General features: G+C 31.6%; 3 protein-coding genes across 4 annotated transcripts in view; all 3 read right to left on the bottom strand.

The window, feature by feature from the left end:
- Nucleotides 1-110: 110 nt before the first annotated feature.
- Nucleotides 111-16,653, bottom strand: LOC105343749 (failed axon connections homolog). The gene is made up of 6 exons (XM_011451219.4): nt 16,320-16,653; nt 12,799-12,922; nt 12,264-12,466; nt 11,392-11,594; nt 10,548-10,664; nt 111-364 (listed from the first exon to the last, which is right to left on the bottom strand). The coding sequence occupies exons 1-6, from the start codon at nt 16,436-16,438 to the stop codon at nt 261-263; spliced, it is 870 nt and encodes a 289-aa protein (XP_011449521.3). The 5' UTR covers nt 16,439-16,653; the 3' UTR covers nt 111-260.
- A 454-nt stretch (nt 16,654-17,107) lies between these two features.
- LOC109617070 (failed axon connections homolog) lies at nt 17,108-21,633 on the bottom strand. Its single transcript, XM_020073465.3, has 6 exons — nt 21,461-21,633; nt 20,512-20,635; nt 19,420-19,622; nt 18,388-18,590; nt 17,879-17,995; nt 17,108-17,660 (listed from the first exon to the last, which is right to left on the bottom strand). Exons 1-6 carry the CDS (start codon nt 21,571-21,573, stop codon nt 17,557-17,559), a joined length of 864 nt encoding a protein of 287 aa, XP_019929024.3. The 5' UTR covers nt 21,574-21,633; the 3' UTR covers nt 17,108-17,556.
- A 4,015-nt stretch (nt 21,634-25,648) lies between these two features.
- LOC117680318 (failed axon connections homolog) overlaps nt 25,649-26,998 on the bottom strand; it is a 31,818-nt gene continuing 30,468 nt past the window's right edge. For both annotated transcript variants that reach the window (XM_066075819.1, XM_011458492.4), the window contains exons 5-6: nt 26,475-26,591; nt 25,649-26,160 (exon numbers count right to left, since the gene is read on the bottom strand). In XM_066075819.1, the coding sequence (XP_065931891.1) occupies nt 26,057-26,160; nt 26,475-26,591 (221 nt within the window). In that variant the 3' untranslated portion in view covers nt 25,649-26,056. The remainder of the gene's footprint in view (nt 26,161-26,474; nt 26,592-26,998) is intronic.

Genomic DNA, 26,998 nt, shown 5'->3' with positions numbered 1-26,998 from the left:
CATCTCGGAAATGATTAAGCCAGATCTGTTTTTGATTATTTGCCTTGCAGCTCAAATTTAGCACATGCATCCGCAGCAAGATAAATACCAACATTTTTCAAAACCCTAAGTCAAAATGAACTGGATTTTATTAAAATATCAAAATGCAAATATAAATTACCATATTCTATATAAAAATATACAAAATGTTGTTGATTTAAGCTGCATTATAGAGACACTTATTGTGAAATGCCTAATGAATTGATATTATTATTATGCATTCATTTAGAAGCTTTCCTCGTCCCACCGTGGGTAATACAATCGTCCCAGTCTGGCCAGAACTCCGCCTTCATCCGTTCACAGTATGCACTCAAATTGGGATATTCTGTAATAATGATATAACTTTATAATTTTTTGATAAAACATAAACATTTAAAGTAAATAATCAACATATACAAGTCAGAACGATTAATTACTTTTGTGTCAGCAATGGTAAGTTCAAAATATTTTGGACATTATGCCAAAACAGTTCGTCAAACATGTAAATGTGGACTGAATTTATTCTTATAATTCAGCTTTCAAAGAGCTAGCTTTATGACAGAATTTTGCACTGAAAAAATGATCATTATAATTAGAAACTATTTGGACAATAGTAACAGTTGTATTAGTTTTCCCCCCAGATATTTAATTACAATAGTACATGTTACAAAACAATGTTCACATGAATTTGTAGTATTAAGAGCATGTCTACGAGAAAACCATGCAAATATGGAAAAAAGCTGCGGCAGCAAGTCTCAAGAATGAACAGAATTTTATCATAGATTTAAAGGATACCCATCTAGGGTCAGATATATGATGTTTGTTTTTGCACTGGATGTTTCTATTTATAGTAACGGCCAGTATTGCATTCTGGTTAATTAGCCTCTAAAATCCAGAAAAGTTAAGAGAAAAATTGTCAAATTCAGTAATTAATTACAAAATGTATAAACAATGTTTGAAAAAAATAAGACTATATTCTTAAAGAGGAAGTTCAAACCTTTAATCGTTGCATATTTTTTTCCATATATCTATTTACACCATGAAGTCCCTAGGGTGTAGAATGCCAAGAAATGATAATTATACATTTTTGTCAATTTTTCAGAAAGAATTTCTCAGAAAATGGCACGTTATTTTTTGAAATTTTGTGTTAATAAGAAACTGTTTGATATATTATTACAAATACATAAAATCCATCTTTGGACTCTCAAGGACTAAAAAGTAATAAATTAACAAAAACATCCCATTTTCAAATAAAATAAAAATTTGTTGGTTTTTGAAATCTTATTTTACAAGCGATTTTAATCCACTGAAGTCAATATTTGTAATTAAACATGGAAAAACCCACCCTATTTTGCTTTTAATTAAAAAAAATTAGTGGATATCATTGTTTCTAATAGAATTCTTATTCATTACATGTGCATTTCAGTACTACTGTTAGAATTGTCTCCCCTGTTGCGCTCTTCTGTAGAGAAGGTAAACTATTTAGAATGTTGACAAAACTTTACAAGTTCAAGTTCAGGCAAAGTATTGAGAAATGCTGTGAGTGTAACTGTTGTTAATATATAATATGATATTGAATGATTTTAATTGCACAAAAATTGCCCCATCCTGTTAGTGTTATTCACTATATAACATATTGAAGTTTGATGGAAACTTGTATATAGTCTATAAACTGCTATTTTCTGTCCCGATATATTTAAGCAGCACATTTGGACGATTTCGATTTTTAATTAAAATATACAAACCTGTGATAGAAGTGCAATTAAAATAGATGAAAGGGAAATTTTTTCAGATAATATCATTCGATTATCATATTTTACTCGAAAAAATCCAGAAAAACGAGAACTGATTTCTTAGGCCTATAAAAAAAATTCTGTGTTTAGAGTAACACTGATGAAAAAATTAGGTTAGGTAGGTAGGGATTTTTTTTTTATTTTATCATATTTTTTTCTGCATGAATCCTAAATATGTTTGTTTGTTTCACATTTAAAAACAGATTTTTTTAATAAAAATATTAAAAATTCACAATCGGATAAAAACAGACATCTAAAAATGGTAGGATCGGGGCATTTTTGTAGGTTAGGTCGGGTTACCGTAAACACCTAACTTTTTTTTTTAGGCCTTGCAAAGATTCATTTTATAATGGGGTATGTTGAAATTAGATAGAATGATATATCGTTAAAATGACAGATGTCCTACGGACCCGGTTTGACCTGAGCGTAGCCTGGTCACGGTAAGATTAGTCTTTCTATGTTGAAATCATTTGGAATTCTCTAGGAATGCCTCGCGCAATTTTTCATCGTTATCATCGGAGTCTGTTGCAATAGACATCACATTTCTGTACGTGTATATTTCATTGGCCATCTATAAACCACCCTGCAGATGTAAAGGTTACACTCTTATAAGTATTGATTTTGACTGTTTGAATTAAAGTGAGTAATTGCACCCCTTTTCAATGTGATTCGCATTTAAATTTTAAATTCCTAATTAAATTACTTTTATCAAATATAACTATACCTGTAAACAAACTGCATACATTAAAGGGCGGTATATCGGAGAAAACGCTCGATTAATTCTAGATGTTTTTGAATACTGTGAAACAGAAAATCTTGATGGCATATTACTCTTCTTGGACTTTGAAAAAGCATTCGATTCCGTGGAGTGGAATTTCTTGTTTAAGGTTCTAGAAAAATTTAACATTAGCAATAACTTCATAAAATGGGCCAACATACTTTATACCAATCCAATATTTAAGATGAAAAATAACGGCTGGTTGTCAAAAACATGCACAATGACTCGTGGAATAAGACAGGGTTGTCCGCTTTCTGCCTTGCTATATCTTTTTGTAGCTGAAATTCTAGCTATTAAGATAAACAGTAATCAGAACATAAAAGGAATAAATATAAACAACAATGAAATAAAAAACATTCAACACGCAGATGATCTAAGTATAGCCCTAAGAGATGAAATGTAAATGAAACATGCTTTAGACGTGCTTAACGAATTTTGTAAACACGCTGGATCTAAAATAAACATAAACAAAACAGAATGTATTCTATTAGGTACTCTAAAAAATCTTTATGACGAGCTCTATGGTATCAAAACTACAAACAAAGCAGTAAGATGTTTGGGAATCTTCATTGGGCACGATAAAGTAGAATGTTATAATAAGAACTGGATGAAAGTTTATCATGATGTGGAAAAGCTTTTTGAGTCTTGGAAAAGAAGAAAATTAACTTTATTTGGTAAATCATGCATTATTAACACACTTGCTTTATCCAAACTCACATACGTTGCTTCAATACTTAATTCTCCCGAAAATGACTTTATAAAAAAAATTCAACGCTTAATCTATAACTTTATTTGGGATAAAACCGAAAGAATTAAACGTAATACTTTAATAGGTAATGTTTTAAAAGGTGGGCTGGCAGTTGTTGATATTGAATGTAAAATAAAGGCATTAAAAGCCTCATGGGTTCCTCGACTCTTAAAAAACAAAAACATTCTGTACAAAATTTTTGATTCTTACTGTAAACAAATAAACATAGATGTAAATTACGCATTACAATTTTCAGAAAAAAAGATAGAAAATATGCAAAAATTAGGAAAATTACCAATGTTTTATCAACAAGTGTTATGTTCATTCAATGAATGTAAGCCTAAAAACTCAGAAAATATTTCATCAATTAAAATTGTACAACAACCGATATGGAACAACTGCAATTTTTTGTATAAGGGAAACTCCTTATTTTTTAAAAATTGGATTACATGTGGAATTCTATATGTAAACGACTTGTTAAATGATGAAGGAAATTTCAAGTCGCTTTTAGACTTCAAAGACTGTATAAATAATAAATCAAACTGGATATGTGAATTCAAGATTCTTTCCTCTGTTTTCAAGCCTTTATGTAGGAAATTTGATTTTTCAAATTGTAAGTTTACTAATATACAAAATAATAATTATTTTAATTTTCATTCAGGTTATGAGAATGTATTAGGGCAAAGATGTAGTTTTTTCTATGAGAATTTAGTAAATAAGAAGTTTACTAAACCTTGTTATCAGACTGTTTTACAAAAGGAATATGATATTGATTCTGTTGATTGGAAATATATCTACAAATGTAAATTATCAGATATTTCTGATAAACGTCTAGCAGAATTCAATTACAAAGTATTAAATAATATTCTTTGTAACAATGTTTATTTAAGTAAATGGAATAAAGAAATCCACAGTCAATGTAAAATATGCCAGGAGAATGAAAATACAAAGCATCTTATTTTTGAATGTGATAATGTACTTGAAATATGGAATGCTTTAAATGTTTACACTAAAATTGATATTAAGTGGAAACATGTACTTTTAGGTTTTTTTCATGAACAAAATAGAAAAATTGTATCACTGAATACCCTCATTTCATTTATAGCATACAGAATTTATAAATATAAGATGTATTGTCGGGTACATTCCTTAGAAGAAACAAATTACAATATTTTGAACCATGTAAAGGTATCTACTGTATTCTATGCTTCTGTTTTAAAAAGTCACAATTCATTCGTAGACTATAGAATTTTCCAAAATTTTGTAAAATCAATTTAGAGCATATGTATATTCTATATTTTGTTGATGTTATCTCTGTTTGTTATATTTGATGTAAAACTGATATAATGAATAAATCTATATAAAAAAAAAAAAATACCTGTACGCAGTATCATTGCAAGTTTTGATCCGCCTGATAGAAGAATTTATAATGTGAGCTACAGTTCATTTCTTCGATCCTTCTTTTTACATATTTTTTTATGAATCAGACTTTTAATCTAAATTATAATATTCATGGAATCTAGAAATGACGGGGAGGGGGCCAGGTTATTTTTATTTCTTGAGAAATCAGAGAATGTATCACAGTAAGTACATCTGAAATAAATAAAAATATCTACTCCCTTAAACCTACGTCTCTATTAGCAGTTTATCTCCTCTTGGGAAAAATTAAAGTTTGTACCTTTTTTTAAAATTGAAATATAGTTGTAAAGGAAATAAGAGGTGTTAGGTTACCCTTTCCCCCGGGGATCTCAACCTGCGAAAACCCAATAAATATTAACACAAACTATAAAAAAGTTATCCCAAATATTAATAAAGACATCATAACTTGTTTTTGTGGGATTGTTATTTGGGATGTTATTTAATCATAACCCATCATAAGAGGACCTGGTCCCAGAGTTATGAAGCAGTCTTAGAAAAAAGTCAAAATTTTTACACTCTCTTATTGTCGTGTGATTAAAAAAATTGAAAAAATGGAATGCTAATAAAATGTGTCTCTATATTATATTATGCTGATATTTACAAATTTTAAGCGTAATGTATGATGTATTATATTTTTATTAACGATTTTTCTGGTTTGATATTGGGTCCCTCCACCCCTCAAACAATAAAAGTTCAATCCTTTATACTGTCGGACCAAAATAATTACCAAATTACGAAAGCCGAGAAGGATCATTCGAGATTCGAGATTCGAAATACGAGATTCGAAATACGAGATTCGAGATTCGAAATTCGAGATTCAATATCTAAATTAACCAATCAAATCATGGATCTGAAACCTGTATCCTAGCAACATCAAACTGTTCTAAATAAAGATCATTCGTACATGCTCTTTCCTACAAATAAATGTCTTAATAGCTCTTATATAGTGGTTATAAAATGGTTAAATTAACATTGATGAATTAACCCCACACAGTATAAACAATTAAATTAGAAATAACACTGTTGGCTTTGCGAATCTAAGTGGTTTTGTTTGCCCTGTATGTATTTCCCCCCGAATAATTTTAACCCGAAGTGTATTCGCCCCAACTGTGTAAAAATCGGCTCGCGAAGAAAGATCTGTTTAATCTAAATGTTTTAGCTATGAAACAAAACTCAATGAAATAATCGACATGTCAAAATATAGGTTATGATAAAGTTTTAAACCATAGAAGATATAATAATGATTTACAACCTCAAAGACAAAATCCAGATAAGAATAGTGTATTGTAGGGTATGGCACTGCCATTGTCGATATGAGAGAGAGAGAGAGAGAGAGAGAGAGAGAGAGAGAGAGAGAGAGAGAGAGAGAGAGAGAGAGAGAGAGGAGAGAGAGAGAGAGAGAGAGAGAGAGAGAGAGACAGAGAGAGAGAGAGACAGACAGACAGACAGAGAGTTTTGTAGTGTCAAATTCAGTTTGATTTAGAATTGAATTGATTTGATTTGTTACAAGCATATATAGACAATAATTAAGCTTCTATAACAAGAAAAGAGAGGAGGTAGCTAGGGTAGGACAGACCAACTAGCAAGCTTTAATTTTAACGGTGTTAGCGCACCTGTGATTTACATCGACTTTCTCTCTCTCTCTCTCTCTCTCTCTCTCTCTCTCTCTCTCTCTCTCTCCTCTCTCTCTCTCTCTCTCTCTCTTCACCTAGCATTTCCTTTTCCGTGAGGGGGTTTGGGGTATTTGTGATGTCTTACATTAGCTAGCGAAAATGATAAAAAAACATGAAATTTTCTTTAAATTGTGTGCGGATGTTGTACGCCAATAATCTGTTTTCAGTATATACATTTCAAGAGGGGGGGGGGCTATATAGGTCCTAATTAATTTTGTCAGTTATTCTGTCCCCACTTGTTTTCTCTTCGTTTTCCAGGTTTTTTTTATTTGGCTCGGCAAATAATATAAAACTTTCTGTGTAGCTCCATAACGATGCACTGTAGATAAATTATGAGTAGTTTTACTTTTGATAAACAGGTACATATCCGTACTTGATGATACGTCCGCCTTCTTGTATATTAGAATTACATGTACGTTGACCATATGTGCACATTAACTTAATCGGCTATGATATGGGACGATAACATTTTTTATCAATGTTTTTGCAGGATATGTAACAAATAACAGCCTATTTGTGGGTTTTTGCACTGATTATTTGAGATAATTTGCCGCCATCTTTTATGCATTCCACACACCACTCACAGTTTCTTTATTTGGTGTTCTGTGTGTATGGCGACAAATTGGTAAATTTGCACCACTCACCCCTTGTAGCTTCATCCTGATTACCTTTTATCTGGCTAAGTGTAATGTAGTAGTATATTAAATTCACACATCTTTGTTTGCAGTGCTTATTTACATCTTACAAAAAAAGTAAACATTTGTATGACTTATATGTAATTATTGTCAATTTGGTGCGGTGAGGGGGGGGGGGGGGTAGGGGGGTAGGAAACTACAGAGAAACTTAACTTGGCTGTGAAACATATGCTTTTATTCTTTCTTGTTGATATATCAATGAATGAATTATAACAAAATATATGTACAACAATTAATTTTGAAATATTCATGCACAATCAAATAAAAGGTTTTACTGTTCTCTGCACAAGAAATCGGCAATGTGAACAAATTGGCACCCTATCATCCCTACCTTTAATTGTAGAGAGTAGGTATCCTTCTATATTGAAAACAATTCCAAAAGTAAGACTCATAATAAGTTGTTTACTGAGGAAAAGGAAAAAAAAATGTATTTATTAATAATTCCGTATGATGTGATAATATCTCAATGATTTGTTTATAATCATAGTACTAGTGTATCACTGTATGCATACATAAAAACGATAAGTAATGCTTATATTTATTAGTGAAACAGGACAGATTATTTATATTTAGATTATTAAGATACATGTACTAATCTTCATGCGAGGATCTAGAAAGGAGGGGGTCAGGGGATCTGGACCCCCTCCTCGGGAAAATTGGAGCTTATTAAATTTACATAGTAAATTTTTTTAAAATTGGCCTAGGACCCCCTACAGAAAAAATTAGCTACGCTTATGAAGTTCTCTACCATAACCGCATTTTTACACAAAAGGGGTGAATAAACCCGGGTTTTAAACTATTACTGGTGGTGAAATACCTTAGGGTTCAAACGAATCAGGTGGAAATGCACCAGGGCAAACAAAATCACTTAAATCCGCGAAGCACACTGCATTATTACTAGTCTACTTAGATATTCTGTGTAAAAGTAAATACAAATAATGATTTAGTTAGGTAGGAAGAAGTGAACATAGTATTTATTTGTATATAAGAGCATGTACGTATGATTTTTATTTAGAACAGTTTGATGTCGCTAGGATACATATTTTCAGATTCTTGATTTGATTGGTTAATTTAGATATTGAATCTCGAATTTCGAATCTCGAATCTCGTATTTCGAATCTCGTATTTCGAATCTCGAATCTCGAATGATCCTTCTCGGCTTTCGTACCAAATCTACCTTATTCTATAATTATTCATTGGCACATTGGCAATGGGTTCCACTCCACTTCCACATTTTAAAAAATCGTCTGTTAATTTCAACAAATATATGTTTAATCATTTTTTTTGTTGCTTGTTTGGAATTTTTATTCTTTTTTTTTTGGGGGGGGCTTTGAAATTTAGTCCTACTTCCTGAATTAAAAGATCACTAGTTTAAGTATAAAAAAATGTAAAGATCAATACATGTATCACTATGCTTATCGAATTTTAGAGAGAGAGAGAGAGAGAGAGAGAGAGAGGAGAGAGAGAGAGAGAGAGAGAGAGAGAGAGAGAGAGAGGGAGAGAGAGAGAGAAAGAGATTGCCAATCTGTAGTAAACAATATGTAAAATTACACACCAAAAGAGCCCGGCTTTAAGTACTTCAGTACTTTGAGTTTTGTAGTTTTGCCCCTGTAATTATTCATTCGTGTATCTAATGGGTACTCTGTCTGTCTTAATGTGTAGCACTGGCAAATAAATGGGTGTGGGGAATATGTAAGCTTGCTTACTTTTTCTTTCATTAATAGTGAGATATATCAGATTTTTTAAAAAATTGTTAAGTTCACTTCAGCTTACATAAATATTCAAATTCCCATTTCCCCATGATTTCTTAATTAATGGCATTGATTAAAAAAAAACCCTGAAATGTGTTGAAGCAACCCTTCAGTTCAATAAAATATTGTTTGGCTCGCGAATATATCGGGTTTTTTCCCATAATATACTTGTGACAATGTAAAACTAACGCTAAACTACAGATTCTGGAGAGTTTTAAAAGTAGAAAAATGTCCAACTTTAAGACAATATATTTGCAATATTATTGAGAGTCCAAAGACAGATTTTTGATATATTGTAAAGATAAATGTCCTTTTATAACTAGAAACAGATTTAGTGAATTTAAAGTGCCATTTTCTGACTTTTAAGCATTTAAAAAATGTATATTTTTATTTATACAAAAAGTTGGAAACATGCCAAATTCGTGACCTATCTGCACTTAACAGAAAGAATATTTGGGAATTCTCACAAAATGATTTACACAAGTGTATCTTGTTAGTGTTAACTCTAAATGACTTTTTGAATTTATATTTAAACTAAGCTCAGAATTCTTAACAATAATTTAGTGAATTATGCAAAATTTTATTCTTAAAAGGGTCAAAATGCTATTTTTAGTAACAGTGCTGCAGAACCAAGTTTAGACTGACCACATCAAAAAAAAATTTGTGGCATATTATTTCATATAGATGCACACTGTTACACACAAAATATGAAGTTGATCAGAGAACCTTGCTCCCACCACCTTTTGCATGGTTTTCTCGTAGACATGCTCTTAAATATACAAGAAATATAAAAGCAATAGTAGTACATGTAGTATTGTTATACTTTCATGTTAAATACTGAAATCTGATTGGTTAAGACGCAGTTAATAATATTTACTATTACCCTCAGCGTTAGCAACGCACTTGGCAACGGGTAACATTAAAAAATGTTACATGCGCGAAAATTATGCGCGTACGGTTCGCTGTAGAATTCACGTTATTCCTATATAAAAGCAGTAAAATTTTCTTTAAAATTTTAAAAAAGACATTCAGTATAACAAAATAAATAGTGCCTGTTTTGGAGGATAACAGTTGAAATTGACACCCCTCGAAAACCATTGTCAACCTCCGCTTCGCGTCGGTTGACAATGGTTTTCTCGGGGTGTCAATTTCAACTGTTACCCTCCCAAACAGGCACTATTTATATAATAGCACCTATTATATCAGTCAAAGTATCATATATACATGTAAATAGAAAGTTACAAAATGAAAATTCTACATTGTTTTGAAAATACTAGGAATTCTTCATTTTTCAAAACGCTCATGGTGAAATGTGTCACCTTTGGGAACATAGCTCCCCCCCCCCCCCCAAAAAAAAAACAAAAAAACAACAAAAAACAAAATAACAGGGAGGTAAAATATAGACTCTGTGATGACGATGGACCTACCTCCCCACAAAGAGTTAACGCTTTTCAGTACAAGCTTCACTTCATTATTTTTGTAAAAAAAAAATACTACAGTTTTTATAGTCATCTAAGTATGAAGCACAATTTTTATGTTGACATGCAGTGCTTTCGTAGAACATCTTGGTCACTATTAATGCTTACTTTTTTTGATTGATTGATGCTATTTGCCAAATGCAACATGACATTTATCACACACATTTTAAACAACTTCACTGCACAATACTAACTTTTGTACAACTTCTCTCCTGCACCTCCAAAGCTGTGCCAGTGAATCTGAGATAACATTCCAAACACTGCACAATCGGTCTGACTGGCTTGTTCACCCAGCATGAACTTCTTCTTGCCTGCAAACGTTATCTGATAGTTTTTTATGAGACTTCAATGAATATATATGTACATTCACCTTGACAAGACTTTGGACCATTGGTATAATTTAATTATCTACCTCTTTGTCCCTTTCAAAAAAAGATAAAAATGTTGCTGTTCTCTTAAATGCAAACTATGCAAAGATTACCTAATCGCAGCTTTAGAGTCGGACAAGGCTTGCTGATTGCTATAACTATAACTGAATGACTGACAACGCTTGCGCAACCCAAAGTTCATGGGCTCTTTAAGGCAGTAAATACATGTACAATGGATATATTTGTAGCAGGCCAATTCATGTAATCAGTTTCTTATTTAATATTTTCTATCAAATTGTTGAATATGTTGAATATATGTCATTTCTTGTTATTACATGTACGTCATGATCTACTGCACAATAGAATTTTATTTAAAATTGATCAGCTTGCACCACTTAAAAAAAAATAGTTATTATATATTGTACTTGTACTTTTCACGAACAAATAGATGAAATATTGACATAATCATCAAATGATGATTACGTTTTTTCTATATATTGATGTGATTTTATTTTATTCCCGCTCTTAAAATATGCCAGTTTATGCTTTGATAGAGTTAAAGCTTATATTGAAGTACTACTATCTATAACCTAAACACTGATTTGATAATAACGAGAAAGGAACATTTATACCACCACCCCCCCTCCAAAAAAGATGTAAAGGATGATACCCAGGAACTTCGACAAGGCCTGTAGATCTTCATCCATCACTTGCATCACCTCTTCCTCGGTGTGTCTGCCTACCCCCTGTGCGTAACTCTGTTTCTTTACCATGTTTCCGACTATACGGAAAAAAATCCATGGAACCTTCATGTGTTTTTTGACATCAATCCCATGCTCGGGGTCAAAAACCCAGCGTCGTAAAGCAACTGTCCTATAAAGAGAAAGACATCATTGGATGCTAAACATGTCACGTGATACAATATTTTTTTTATTTCAAATGTCATGGCATTAGTTATTATGATTGTGCAATGTTCCGTGACAATGTCTAGAAACCAACTATATAAATAATAGTGTTTATCGTCTTAACTATTCCTTTAAACATCTATTAAACCAATACTGGAATCTGGTCCACGAAAGTGGAAAGAAGGAGTGGGAAACCCGGACACCTTTCCGGGGAAAATCTTTCCCTTTATGATCTATGCCCGAATCTGATTCAAATTTATTGTTTTAATTATTTCCCGGCCATATATCCAAATTAAATTATTATATTTTCCGCTACCTTTATAACAATCATTCGTGTATTTCACGTCCGACTGGTGAAAAAGAAACCAAAAGAAAAAAAAATGTAGGCATTAAACTATTATACCAAAAAGTATCGAATTGTTTACATAATAATTATCTAAATCCATTTTCATATAATAAGACGCTTTAACCAGTGAAATATACAAGTTATTTCCCATATATCTTCAAAATTTTTATTTTTTCTCACACCTTTCCCCTATATTCTATAATCAAAAATACTTCAATATTTCTCACAAAACTTTCTACTAATACTGCATAAGCAAGCGTGCACCGTCTTCGCTGACCATCTTTCTCTTACCAATACAAATGTTCATCAACCATCCTTTGGATGGCTCTTCCTGCCCCAATTTCTTCATCAGAGAAGTTCTTGTCCATGTCAATGTTGAATGTTTTGTTTATAAACTGGATACAGAATTCTGAGTCTGCTACTTCTTGTCCATTGTATTCTATCCAAGTCATTTTCCCTTTTGAACTTTTGTTCCTGGCACTATCATTCTCAGTCTTAAAACAATATTTGGATTTTTTATTTTAATTGTTATTATGTCATAGATTTGGAAACATCATTGAGTTAAAATCGAAAATTGAAATGTTCATGGCTTGACTTAAATTGGTACGTTCCTTGATGCCATTCTTCAAGAAAGAATGACTAATATTTCATCAAAAAGCTGCGTAACCTATTTGTGTGAAGGAGTTATTGCAAAAAAGTAGCTAGCTAGAGCAGTAAAGAAAATATTATCGTATTATATAGTAGGTACAATCATGTGTTCCCATCATGTGTATGTGATGAATAACAAGTATACTGGAAAATTATGGATGGTTAACAAACAGATTACCATAAATGGAACTTTTGTCATCCGTAAATAGGTCTCCAGCTTCACGGCAAACGGGGTAAGGCTTGGTGCATACGGTCCTCGGCCGACATTGTGATGAATGACAGTGTTCGGGGGATAAGTCTTCCTAAAAGTAGGTCATTTTGACAAATCTTAGGGGGGCAGGATGTTGCAATGTAAAAGCATTTTTCAATGATATTTTTTTTCTTTTTTTTTCATTGAAATTAAGATGTCATCTACAACATAAATAATTTTGTGGCCACAATCGTCCTTTGCAGAGGAGATATTTTGACATGAATTACCCCCTTTCCCATCATTTCTAGCCAAGAGGTTTAGGTCCATTCCGTTTATGAGGAGCAGAGTTGACGAAAACCCTTTGCCAGCGAAGATGTCATTTTCTGACATCATGATTTTTATGACAGTTTTAATTTTCTGAAATAATTCATTAATTAAATGGAATTTATGTGCAAATTTTATTTCATAACTTTAAGAACTGAAATACATTTGAAAATTAAATACAAGATTGGTCTTTTTACATAGCACTATCATAATTTTAAGAAATACTCTGTCTGATAAATTTAAGACTTTAGTTTTGGAGCTTTTTTATTCTAAATTTAAACAGAATCTTATAACACAAAAAACTCAATGAAACTTTCTATGAAATTTCATATATCTATGTATCATAACATTTCATTTCAGGCATTATGACATTTTGTGACATTTTCTGTTTTGAAACATCAAAAAGTACTACATTCTTTGGCTTTATTATCAACAGTTATAGAATAATAATAAAAATATATCTATAATATCTATATTTATATTAACCACATATGAATTATTATATCTACATTTTAAAAGTTAAAAACATTAAAATTGCCAAGGTTATGCATTTTTAATTAGAAAATTTAACATGAAACTACTGATCAGAATATTTCAGCATACTAAAAAGAAAATAAAGCTGCTAGGTATATATATATATATATATATATATATATATATATATATATATATATATATATATATATATAGTATGCTTTAACGTGATGGTTATGCTAGGTATGTGTATAATAATAGATATTGCGGTAATTTCCCTGTCAATTAAGCCATATTTCAATGAAAAAATGATGTACAAAATTGTTTACAAAACAAACGACATAAAAATGGCATCACGTGATTTCGCCTCATATTAAAATTTACGTCCAGGCAGTGATGACTGTATTACGAGTTTGACATTGCTTTTAATAAATGTCATAATGTTTGGTAAATCAAAAATATGTGTACATTTTGTCAACTAAAATTTTTGAAGTTTGTTTTGTTTACATCGATGCATAACATGCGGGTTGAATAAACCCAAACATTTGGGGAACGAAACCAAATGGTTCCCTTTTCTAAACATTTCCATCATGCATTTGGATTGGGTTTTTTGTATGCCCATAAAGAAATTATTTAATTTACTTTGAATATTTCTAACTTTGAAAGGAGACCAAATCTGTTGGTGTAAAAAGGCGAAGTCTATAACTTTTTAAGATAAATGGTTTGTTTGGAAAATCATTGGATACTGTTAAGCCGAATAAATGGACCATATAGCTTTAACAATTATGATTTTGAAGCACAAATTAAAATGAATTAAAATGAAGATGTGTTCTTTATCTAAAAACTATACAAACTATTCAATCAGCTTGACTTAAACAAGGTTTCATCAGTAAGTTTTACTATAAATTTATAATAACTGTCAAGTGATTAACAAACGTCACGTGATCAACGTTCTGTCTCCCCTTTTGTCGCCAAAGCTCTACAATAACATGTAATTGTTATAATCCACTCCGTTTATAAAGTTGTCTTATCATTTTAACTGTAGTAAACAATGACAAAGATGCCCGAATCAATACACTTTATAACTTTTTCAAACAAGCATACAATTTTTTTGGTGAAAGATAACATGATATTTAAGAAGTATGTAAGGCAAATAGACGAAAAGATATCCAATTTTGAATGAAAAATTTATAATTCAAAAAATTGATTCAGTAAATATATACAAACCCAAGGCGGATTTGAATTCGTTATCTGTGGTTCACAAGCTTACTACTTGAACAATTGAGCTATGGTGATCTTTAACAGATACGGTTAACAACACTTTAAATAGCTATGTTGTAACTTAGTGTCATAAAAGGTTTAGGCCTTGATGTAGTGAAGTACTCCAAGAAATGGGAAATCATTCTTTAAGTATTGTGAGGCGATCGAATACGGTCGGGGTTGATCAGATCTAATAAAAGCGTTTTATCATAGATTTGATCACTCCCGACAGTATTTGATCAACTCATTATGCTCAAAGAATGATGCCTTATTACTGATATTTAAATAATTTTCAAAAATTGTTATAGTCTGTCCCAAGTTATTGCTTCCATCGCTTTTTGATGATTTTTAATAAAATTACACATACCTGTGAAGAAAAACAGTTGAAATCGTTAAAAGGGAATATATCCAAGATATCTTCATTGAACAATTATTCCTTTCTACTCAGAAAAATTCACAGGAACGAAAACAGATTCCTTACGGAGATTTATAATGGGGAATGTTAACATCTTTTCTCCATTCGGAATACACTCGGAATACATTGCGCAATTTTTTAACGTTATCATCCGGGCTTATTAATGGCTGTTGCAATGCAAAATCTCCGTAGTCTTTCAATTTCGGGATGTGTATTGAAACCTGAAGCGGTAGAGGGGGCGTTTCAAAACAGATAATCTGGACATTTTTTATATTAGTGGATGAATGTAGTTTGAGCACAAAGGTATTTACTATCATTGAAATATCAAGCAAAAAGTGGTGGAAGCAAAAACTCGGGACAGAGTATAGATTGAATATTAAATAAATTACATTTCTACGTTGTTTATATTTTGTGTAATTATGATAACCCTGCTTGTGTCCCACGTCACGTCATTTGCGTCATTTTTGACATGTATTGGACTATGCATTACAAATCTGATTCGCAGTGTTGACAAAGACAAAAAAAAATAACACGAGGAACAAGGAACCATTCTTTGAATATAATGAAGTGATAATTAAGGTAGAGGCATGATCCAATCTATCTAAAAAATATTGACACAAGTAGGGGCCTTATTGAAAGACGGCAAATAAAATATCCTAAAATGGCGCTCCATACATGATCAGATACCTCTATCGAATGGAAACAAATTGACGAAAACTGACTGAGCGAGTGAGACACTTTTTTTTGCACTCTCGAGTCACCATAAGAGGTAAGTATGCAAAGCGACTACAAAAATTCCTTCACCCGTGAAAGATTTTCCAAATAAAGAGTATGCATGACATTTTGAACCATAGAATAATGTTATTTTCCTCTTCAATAAACTTTATAAGTAAATATGTGGTTACATTGGTATATTATTATAAACTTTAAAAGTAAATTGTTAATATTTAGCTACATTTTTTTGTTTTACTTTTACGAGACACCTTTCGTAAAGATGGAGATTACATCATATACATTTTATTCGTTCTATACTTACTTTACTTTCTTCTTTCTCCTTCTGATTACCGTGACTAATATTATCCCCATTGTGGCAGTTATGAAAACCTCTTTACAATGGGTTTTTAAAAACTTCTGGATCCAGTTCATGGACTCCATCTTGAGCCGCGGTTATATGTTTACCACAAATCAACAAAATGTAAATAAAACTGGCAGCGTGAGGTTATGGAAGCGTATTCGAGTTATAATTCACTGACTGACATATTTATTAAGCTGAGTCAGGGCACTATATTTAACACGTTTTAAATAAATATTCTCATTTTCCACTTTCTTGTTTGCATGGAATATATATTGTATAAGCATAAACACTGATGGTTTGTAATGCCTAAAGTGAATGAAGTTTGGAAAAATAAACAAACGATAGGACAAACGTTCCTACTTTCTTAATCATTTGACAGTGTAATATTTAACTTAGATAAACCTACTTCACTATTATTCATGTAGCGATCATAAAATTTGACATGTAATTACTTTGTAGAAACTCACGTTACTATATTGTTCATAGATTTGACCTGTTTTTGTTATCTTCTGAAGTCTTTTTAAGAGTTTAACATAATGTAAATATGTAAAACTTTTTCTCGGTGCTTTACAAACAACATGCATACTTGAGTAATTACATTTGATAGTTCACAGAAAGTTTTGTGTGGTGGTTTGCTTTCAACAACTTTTATCAATACACAGGTGGGCCCCAAGGTTAAATTCTAGGAACTTTTTTGCCATTGAAATGTCAATGATGTTGTTTAAATAAATAATGCTTTAAACGATAGATCCAATGTATAAATTTTTTATTTATCATTCAAGTACCGTTTTTTACAGTTATAAAGTTTGAGAAAAAATCCCATATTCTGTTTTAATATAATTTGTTTTTTTTTATCAATACTTTTATGATTCTACACCCTACATAAAGACACAAACCAATCGACCAATCAGCGAGAGGTTGGTACTTGGAAATATTTTTGTGCAGCTAACTTTTTGGGGAAATCACGCTAAAAATAAATTGATAATGTAATGATGATACTTGTTTAAACCAAGTTTAACTTAAGTGAAACAAGAAACACAACCTCAACTTTGTTCTATTTCAAGGTTTAGTCTGGACTTGAACTTCCACTCGGGTTTTATTTATATTTGTTTGAAAAAATATATCAAAATTTTAACCTGTTCCTACATAAAGCAATATATAGCTCTAAGTGTTCTAATGCATTTTTCACAGGTAATAATTATTTAGAAGCTGTTCTCGTCCAACCTTCGGTTATACATTCGTTCCAGTCAGGCCAAAACTTCGCCTTCATCCGTTCACAGTATGTGCTCAAATTGGGATATTCTGTAAAATAAAAAATATTATTTCATCATCATATTTAACAATTTTGTTCATTTTCTTCTTATGAAAATTTCCATTGTTTATCCACTCTGCTAGCTTTTTATACTTTAATTAATTTTGTAAATCTTCTTGGCAAACATCACACTTATTTCAAACATCACACTTACTTTTGAACATCTTCTTTGCTATTATAAAACATTTCGCTTACATTAAACACTTACTTTTGTACAACTTCTCTCCTGTACCTCCAAAGCTATGCCAATGAATCTGAGATAACATTCCAAACACGGCACAATCAGTCTGACTGGCTTGTTCACCCAACATGAACTTTTTCATACCTAAAAACAAAATCAACAAGCTGAACATTTTGCATGGATCGATAAATAGATATCATTTAATATTTAATTTTTAGTAAAATGTCTTATGATAAATGATTTATGAGAGGGTGCCCAAATTTCATTTGCATACATTTGCAAAGGGTAACACAAGTAATTCCAAGATGACGTTATGTCTCTATAAAGATTGTAAAATCCACGAAAGAAGATCGTCTTGTCATATAAGACTTAGATTTTCACAATATTTCAAAAACATGGAATCATTTTTAAACATTATTTTCAGGTCTTGTAATAAATTGACCATAATTACTCCCTCAAATACCGATTAAGTAACTCAATCATACAGTCACATAATTTTCCCTTGGCATCATTGCCTATAGTCTAAATGATAATACCCAAGAACTTTGACAAGGCCATTAGATCTTCATCCATCACTTGCAGCACCTCTTCCTCGCTGTGTCTGCCTACTCCCTGTGCGTAGCTCTGTTTCTTCACCAAGTTTCCAACCATATAGAACATTGGCCATGGAATATTCAGAAATTTTCTGACATCAATTCCGTGCTTGGGGTCATAAACCCATCGTTGTAAAGCAACTGTCCTGTCAAATAAACTATAGTCATCAAATACCAGTATCTTTTTTTATTTTGATAATTAATAATTCATTTCTACCACGTTACAGTACCAAGGTAACTGTATCGGTGTAGTGACAGTCTCTTTTCAAAGTAACCAAATTTAACAAGCTTATTATCCTTTCTATCATGTTTAATATTCTTTTTTTCTCTTATTAGTTGATCTCGAGGTGATCTTCTATACTTTTCTATTTCACAAATTAAAGGTAAACTATTCTTGTCTGCCTTATGGTTTGCACCCCCCCCCCCCCGAACCATAATCTTAATTGTACGATGAACAAATAATAGCCTTTAAGCAATGAATCACTATATTTTGTATCAAGACAACCGAACGGTGTATCCCTATATGTAATTCTTATAATTTTTTCGTTAGAATTTAGCAAATTATCAAAATCGAGTTTTTTACTTACTCGAAAATTGTCCAAACAGTGAAGTTTTTTTTCCCTATTCGAAGATAAGTAAATTGTTGATATGCAAAATTAAATTTTATTTAAAGTAAAAACCGTCACAAACAATTCTATTGATAATTGTCTTAGAACTTCTCTAATTGAAACTGTGAACTGTCCCTAAAATTCACAAAAACTAATGCTCGGAAACTAATGCATTACTATTCATACTCCCATTTATCTTTCTTCTATATCTATGTTTGACATACAGTACCGATATGCCAACAACATTTATTTTCTCTATTCATCCATTTTTAACTTTTATCTCTTCCTTATTCATCATCTATTTCCTTATTCATCATCTTTTTCCTTATTCATCATCTACTTCCTTATTCATCATCTACTTCCTTACCAGTGTAAGTGTTCATCCACCATCCTTTGGATTGCTCTACCTGCACCGATTTCCTCACCAGAAAATTTCTTGTCTAGATCAATGCAGAATGTTTTATTTATAAACTGGATACAGAATTCCGAGTCTGCTATTTCTTGTCCATTGTATTCTATCCAGGTCAATTTCCCTTTACAACTTCTGTTGGTCACACTATCATTTTCATTCTTGAAATGAAAATTTCAGTTTGATGAATGTCAGTTAAACGTTCAAAGAGTTGTCAAAATTTTGTAAATCCGTGGCAACATTAATAGGGATAAAGATTTATTGATGAAAATTGTTTAAAGATTAAGGAATCATTCTTTGAGTATTATTATTTTCATATAGCGCTGATATTAGAACGTGATCAAATCCAATAATATGATAGATTTGATCACGTAACGGCGGTAACATTTATCCCATAATATTCAAAGAATGATTCCTTTTAATAGCTATATCACGTTAAGCACAGGTAAATATTAAATTACTGACATTTAAGCTATTTTTTTAATTTCATTTAATTTTGAAAACCCCGCTTGTGCTCAGAACGTCATTGATGAGCTGTGTTGGACTATGCGTTACAAAGAAAGTCATAGTTTATCAGTCAAAGACACTGAAAAAGTATAATATCAAATATTATACACATTGTAGTGAATGGAACGTTTATAATACTTCGTTTTTTCTGTTTTTCTGTTTCGCACACAGAACGCTAAGTGAAATACACAAGCAACATAATATTTAAATATATATATTATCTTGGGGGGGGGGGGGGGTTGTCGTAATTTAAAACCTTCATGTATACCAACGCAGTTGTATGAATGTAAACACTATGACCTAGTTTTTTACTAAAATGTTTGAAAAGTAAATTATAATAATCTTGTTAATACACTACAAAACCAGTTATTAACCATGTAAAAGGATATGAACTTCTGCAATTACTTTACCCCCAAATTCCATTAAATATCCATTTAATTTTGTAAACCAAAAAATATTGCATGTTATATAACTATAAAGAAACACTCGGATCAAAGTAGACAGTCAGCTATTGTATGATTATGTTATATTTATTACATGTACCAAATATGGGACTTTTGCCATCCGTAAGTAGGTCTCCAGCTTCACTGCAAACGGCGTTATACTTGGAGCATAAGGTCCTCGGCCGATCTGGTGGTGAATGATGGTGTTAGACGGGTACGCCTTTCTGAAATGTAGGTCATTGACAATAAGAAATGGATGTTGTTGTTTGTTGAGTTGTGTTTAAAGGTAATGAAAACTGAGTTATCCTTTTTCATCATTACTCAGGTGTTCATTTATGCTTCTGGAACAACAAAAGAGATCCTAACACGGCGGAACATAGATCGTTAGACATGTAATAGTCGATTATGTAATAGTCGTTTATAAATAGGATGTCATGGTCATATTTTTTTTTACCTTTTGCTCGCCGATCATGCAAGTACGCGTTGTTCTAAATTTGAAAGTCAATGCTGTGGCATAACTCAAGATTTACTATAAACTTGATCTTTTAAGGTGGAATTCCTATTATAGGAATTCCAGACACTGCATTGTAAACCGAAAGAATGAACTCGGGATCTTAGTTTAGTTAGAAATGGAGCATTGTCAAATGTAATGGAATGCAAATGACATGTAATTAAACTTTCATTTATAAAGTATAATATTCATGCAATTTGAAGATGACTTTTCAGATCTAGGCGACAGCTTTAAAAGAATGCAAACACTTATATTTATTTTAAACAATTTTTATCTGAAACAAAAAGTTCAGCGTTAACTGACCTAATTGCTAAGGGAGAAAGAAGCACACGGCGAATTTAAAAGCAATTTTTGCTTAAAAATTATATTTACACAAAACATTATTAAGTCTTAAAATGTATATTGTAAAAAGGGCTAAAAATAAATAACTTATTTGACGTAATTTAATAGGTATTAATTGAAAACATATTTAAAGAAAGTAATATCATACAACACATCTAAAACTTTTCGTAGTTTGAAATTATTCGACTCTACTTACTTTATTCGCTTCTTCTGCCTTTTCCTTATTACAATTATTAAAACTATCCCCATTGTTGCAGCTACAAAGATTTCTCCTCTATGAATATTCAAAAAAGTCTTAATGGACACCATTTTAAGTTCCAGATAATAATCGCCTCTGACTTACTTTATGGGACTATGGAAGCGTTTTCGCATCATAAATTGCTAGTTTTTATATGAAAAACTAGATGATAAAAATATTGGGGAGGGTAGCCCCTATCCCCCCGCCCCAATTTAACTTCCCCGTTTGATAACACAATGTATAGAGGATACTACCAATCTGTTGTGGTATTAAAATGTATGAAATTTAATAAAAAAAATGCTAGTGTATGCATATTATTTGCATTTTTCTTTAAACCAAAGTATCTCGTTCTACAGTTTCCGTCATCGTGTAGTTTAGTCAAACTGCGTTCCTGGGCCCCCGTTCTGGAAAATGAATTCTTTCGATCAAAACTAAAATCGCATCAAAATTTTCCATTTTATTTATTAACTTTTTTGTTTTAACCAAAGATATCGAAGTCCCATCCAAGGTATGAATATCTACCCGCGATGCATTTTGAACCCGTCCTACACTTTTCGCCAAGACATTAATTAGTCAAACCGCGTTCTTGGTTACCCCGTTATGGAAAGTTCTATTGCATTCTTTTGCTAAAGGTCGCGCTTTGCTAGCTTCTATCCATTAAAACTAAAATCGCTCACTCAAGAAACGAATTGACTTATTTCATTTCTTCAACCTTTGTCAAATTTTAACTTCTATGTGTAATTCAGGTAAGTTCCTAATAAATATATTCATTGTTTACGTAATCATTCGATATTATTTCATTGCAAGCATATATTTTGATGTCAACTACCCCTGACTTTGATCCGCCAAAGCGTGTCCACTACCTTACTCTCATCAAAAACCTACTTTCATTTTCGATAAACAAGCCCGAAATAGCAAAAATGAGAGTAAGGTGGTGGACTCCAACAATGCAGTTTCAAATTGGTTTTTATTTCAATTTTAAAGGATTAAGGATTAAGATAAGGAAAACATCAGACAAAATATATATACAAAAATAAACATATTAAGCATTTTATTATGATAACGTGTAAATTGTTCATTCCTGCGCTTGCGCGGGGTTTCATCTAGTGTCTTATAAGGACATGCGTGATACATCATTCGCTCTGGCAAAGTCAGAATGAAAGTCCTCTACCAAATGCCAATCATGCATTTTTCTGTAATGTAGGGCTGTATAAGATTGTCGTACAGATCCTTAAAAGTGTTTCTACACCAATACACTTACTGTTTATAATCAACATTGTCAAAGTGAAAAAAAAAATCATCATGATTCATATTTATACAATAAACCAAAACACGATACTGTAAATTCCTAATTAAACGCGAGGAATTAATATCCGCGTAAAATCGCGAGAAGCATCCTTCGCGGATTTTAAAATCTCGCCATTATTTTCTGAGAGTTGAAAACTATAAGAAATAAGGAGAAAAGTTCAACGTTCGCGATTTTATATTCTCGCGATTTGGAAGAAACCAGCGGGATCGCGGAATTAAGTACTCGCGTAATATAAGGAATTTACAGTAATACACATATTTTTGATACTCTGGAAAAAAGAAATAAACGAACTATTAAACCAATAATTATTTAATGATTCAAGATTGTTATCGTAACATTGTCCTTTTTTGTTTCATTTAAAACATTCTGATAACAGTATAATTTTAATTCAAATCAAACGTTGATCTGTTTCATGAAGGAATGTATAAAACGGTCTTTATAAAATTAAAAGTGCACCAAATGTGGAAAAAAAGCGAACCAACCCCAAAATTGATTTATGAACAGATCAATGTTTATTGAGGAGAAATATCCGATAGCAAATATTTTGGATATACATGTAGGATTATTGGGCAATAATTTATTTATCAGTAAAACTGCATTTTTGTTTTTACTAAATCCACAGAATTTGAAAGCACAGTACTATTCGCAACAATTTAGGGGTTCCTGTAAATGTTTTATTGCATCATTTGCCTTAAATATCAGTGTACAAGATACATTTTATTACCTTTACTTTCTTTTGTAATTAAAAGGTTGTAAGCTTATGCTTCTTTATCAAAAAAGACTATTGATATATTCTTCGGAAGGGTACTAGTACTCTAAGCATCCTGATTATAAAGATTAATCTCTGACTCCTCTTGAAAAGTCTAAAAATAAAATTTGAATCCCATTAGATACATATTTATATATTTTGACTCAGAGAATATACTATTATATTATATCATATTTATGACATCAATGTTTCGAATAGAAAATAGTCTGTAGGTGAGATCAGAGCTGCATTTTAAAAAGAACTTACGACAAAGTCGTAAATATTTACAGTCTCGTAAAATGGTTTTAAATAACAAAATTGACCTAAAACCATTTGTTTACAAATATTTCAATTCCTTATAATTATATTTTCCAGCCATAAGAATAAATCATTGATTAGTTGGTGATTAATTAACATTCATTAATTTGGTCATAAATCGTAAGTTCTTTTGTTAAACGCTGCCCAGGCCTTTTGAGATTTCAATGTTGATAAGAGAATATATTGCATGTATTGCTACTGTTATACTCTATCGTCAATGTGAATTTCTTATTTCGATAAGATGGGAATTGAAAAAATCTTTTTGGTTCCCGACTTAATAGATCAAATTGACAATTTAACATAACTGACGTTGGATTCAAGTGATATATGCTCAGATTGGGTAGTCTCAGCTAAAAGTTAGATAACGCCATTTTAACAAGATCGTGAATTTTCGGTAGGATGTAACTGTCTATTTTTTGCATCAAAACAAGTTTAAAATGATTCTGCATTTAAGTAAAACATACACATCTAGCGTAGTCTTTGCTTAAAAGGTATGCAAAAATTTGTTGATTTAAAGAGCCATAGCTGAGTGGCCAGCAATGACACGGAGAGACCTTTGTCTTCTTGCTGTTTGACACAACTACCTTCAGACAGGCTCTGCTTAAAATGGTTTTCAGATAACGCATTGCAGATTTAATATACTAAACAAGTTTTAATTTAAATATGTGCTTAACTTGAGGGGTAAAAATTGAAAAATAAATTTATTTTCTACTTCATAAGGGCTAAACAAAACAAAATCATTACCTAAAGCTAAAACGAGTTGTGAAAAAGGGAAGCTTTAAAAACTTAAATTCGATAATATCAAGCATTCTAAATAGAAAAAAATTCTGGCTGAAAGTTTTCCAAACAATGTTATTTATTTTCATCAAAGAAAGCTGTAATATACGAGAGACATTGTTTAACATAACAGTGTAATTTTCCAATATTTTTGATGCATGTTTTTTTATGTATCTTGCAATTTATTTCCAAGGTGTTTCCGTATCCAGTATTCAAACCAAGATAACAAAATTTGAAATCGATTTACCTAATATTTAACTCAAATACAACGTAGTATAGCATTTCAAAATTATTATTTTGAGAGAAAAAATCCTTCAGTGGCGTAGCGAGGTACAAAATATCTGTAAGCAGTGAGTTAAGGGGCACTGTCCCTCAGAATTTGATCACAATTTTCAATGAAAGTAAAAGTGAGTAACCTCACATACCCGACGTTCCCGCGTTACATGACAATGCTGCACTTGATAAATGACAGAGTATGCATTAACACACAAAATAATTTGATTTTACAACGAAATATGTCCCAAAAATCCTCCCATCAAAAAACTTTTTGCAAGTATGCAAATCTATACTTTTGTCTTTAACAATAACAAAATTCTAAATTTAAAAGTGCCAAAATTCGTATAAAAAATAATGGAATCAAAATTTCCTGGTTAAATACACATCTGCACATATGTCCTAAATACCTACAAAGTGTCTCAAAATTCCTGCAGCTGTTTAAGAGGAGTTGCGCTTACAAACCGTTTATTACTTAATTCAATATATGGCCAAAATTTCAAGTTTAAAAGTACGGACATTTAAAGAACCAGAATTTACTGGTGTGGGCACATCCTCACGTGATGTCCCAAATACTACAAAGTTATACACAATTCCTTGTAGTGGTTTAAGAGGAGTTGAGCTTACAAAAAGATAGGACTGACGGACTGACGGACTGACGGATTGGTGTAAAACATACCCCTCGCAACTTGTTAGATTTAATAAAATAAATAGAATAAAAGTGATTTCCATATGTTTTTATTGCTTGTTTTGAAATTATGTAGCACTATATCAATTTACTTTTCCCTTTACCCAAAATGTCCTCCGAAAAGCAGTCACTGTGTTGCTTCTTTTCATTTTGGTACGGATTTAAGCGCTGATCATTCGAGTGTAATGAATTGATCGTATTTGTGAACTTGTACCATCTAAATATAAATCTTAAATTTACGATTCAGTCAATTCTAGAAAAGTGTTTAACTACATGTATAAAACATGCTCATGATGCTTTAATAAAAGCATCGGCACAAACGCAAAAGATTGTCGGATTTGTAATGAAAAGGTAACAGAAAATCAAAATTGTAAGCACGTGAATACAGAGCTTCAAAACTGTCCTTAGTCTTTTATCATAATGCAATGTTGCAACATTTGATCATTTAGAAGCTTTCCTTGTCCAACCGTGGGTAATACAATCGTCCCAGTCTGGCCAGAACTCTGCCTTCATCTCTTCACAGTATGCAATCAAATTGGGATATTCTGTTGAAAAATATTATTGAATCAGCTGTATTAATTACGGTACATTCAGAAATTAAAAACAGTGTCTTGTGGGTGTAGATACATTGTAGCATAGCTTATTTACGTTTAAAGTTCTTTTCTAGACCCTGTTGAAATTATCTTTATACAGATACAAAATAATTATTTTCTGAGGCAACATATTTGTTTATGTACCCTTACAGACACTCTTCGAAAACGTTTAACACTTACTATGGTACAACTTCTCTGACTATTATTAACACTTTGCAACTTGAAACCCTTACTGTTGACAACTTCTCTGCCTTCATAACACTTACTTTTGTACAACTTCTCTGATGCACCTCCACAGGCCTGCCAGTGAATCTGAGATAATATTCCAAACACCGCACAATCAGTCTGACTGGCTTGTTCACCCAACATAAACTTCTTTTTACCTAAAAGCAAAAATTATGTATTCAAATAGAAAACAATAAATGAGCACGATTGTTTCCACTTTCATTACCTAGCTTATGATATTATAATGCATGTCTTTAACATATTCTGAAGTTCAGAACATGCGACCACAGTCTCCCTATAGAGGCTGTTCGATGGAAAAAATTATAACGTTTTAAAAGAGTTAGTAATTAATTTATCAATAATCAAATTGGGGCGAGTTTCACTACCTGACTGTTATACAGTAACATTTTATCTTCGATTCGAATAAAAACTTTAGCAAGATGATAGTATGTTCAACCAAATACTCTAAAGTTCTCTAATCTTTTTTTTCGAATACCCACTCTGTTATTATTTTTAAAATGTGTAGTTCTTGCTAAAATCATGTCTGTTCTACACAAACATGATG

This window comes from Magallana gigas, chromosome 2, assembly GCF_963853765.1.
Source record: "Magallana gigas chromosome 2, xbMagGiga1.1, whole genome shotgun sequence".
NCBI classification, from domain to species: domain Eukaryota; kingdom Metazoa; phylum Mollusca; class Bivalvia; order Ostreida; family Ostreidae; genus Magallana; species Magallana gigas.
Note: the sequence above shows the minus strand (reverse complement) of the source record. Positions and strands in the feature narration are given on the sequence as shown.

Bases quoted from the DNA above. Each gene is read 5' to 3' on its own strand.
- LOC105343749 (XM_011451219.4), bottom strand. From the start codon at position 16,438: ATGGAGTCCATGAACTGGATCCAGAAGTTTTTAAAAACCCATTGTAAA. The intron at 12,923-16,319 runs GTAAGTATAGAA...ACCTACTTTTAG, and splicing joins AGGAGAAAGAAGAAAGTAAA to GAAGACTTATCCCCCGAACA. The intron at 11,595-12,263 runs GTAAGAGAAAGA...TTCTCTTTATAG, and splicing joins GTTGATGAACATTTGTATTG to GACAGTTGCTTTACGACGCT.
- LOC109617070 (XM_020073465.3), bottom strand. From the start codon at position 21,573: ATGGTGTCCATTAAGACTTTTTTGAATATTCATAGAGGAGAAATCTTT. The intron at 20,636-21,460 runs GTAAGTAGAGTC...CCTACATTTCAG, and splicing joins AGGCAGAAGAAGCGAATAAA to AAAGGCGTACCCGTCTAACA. The intron at 17,661-17,878 runs GTAAGTGTTTAA...TTTATTTTACAG, and splicing joins AGGAGAGAAGTTGTACAAAA to AATATCCCAATTTGAGCACA.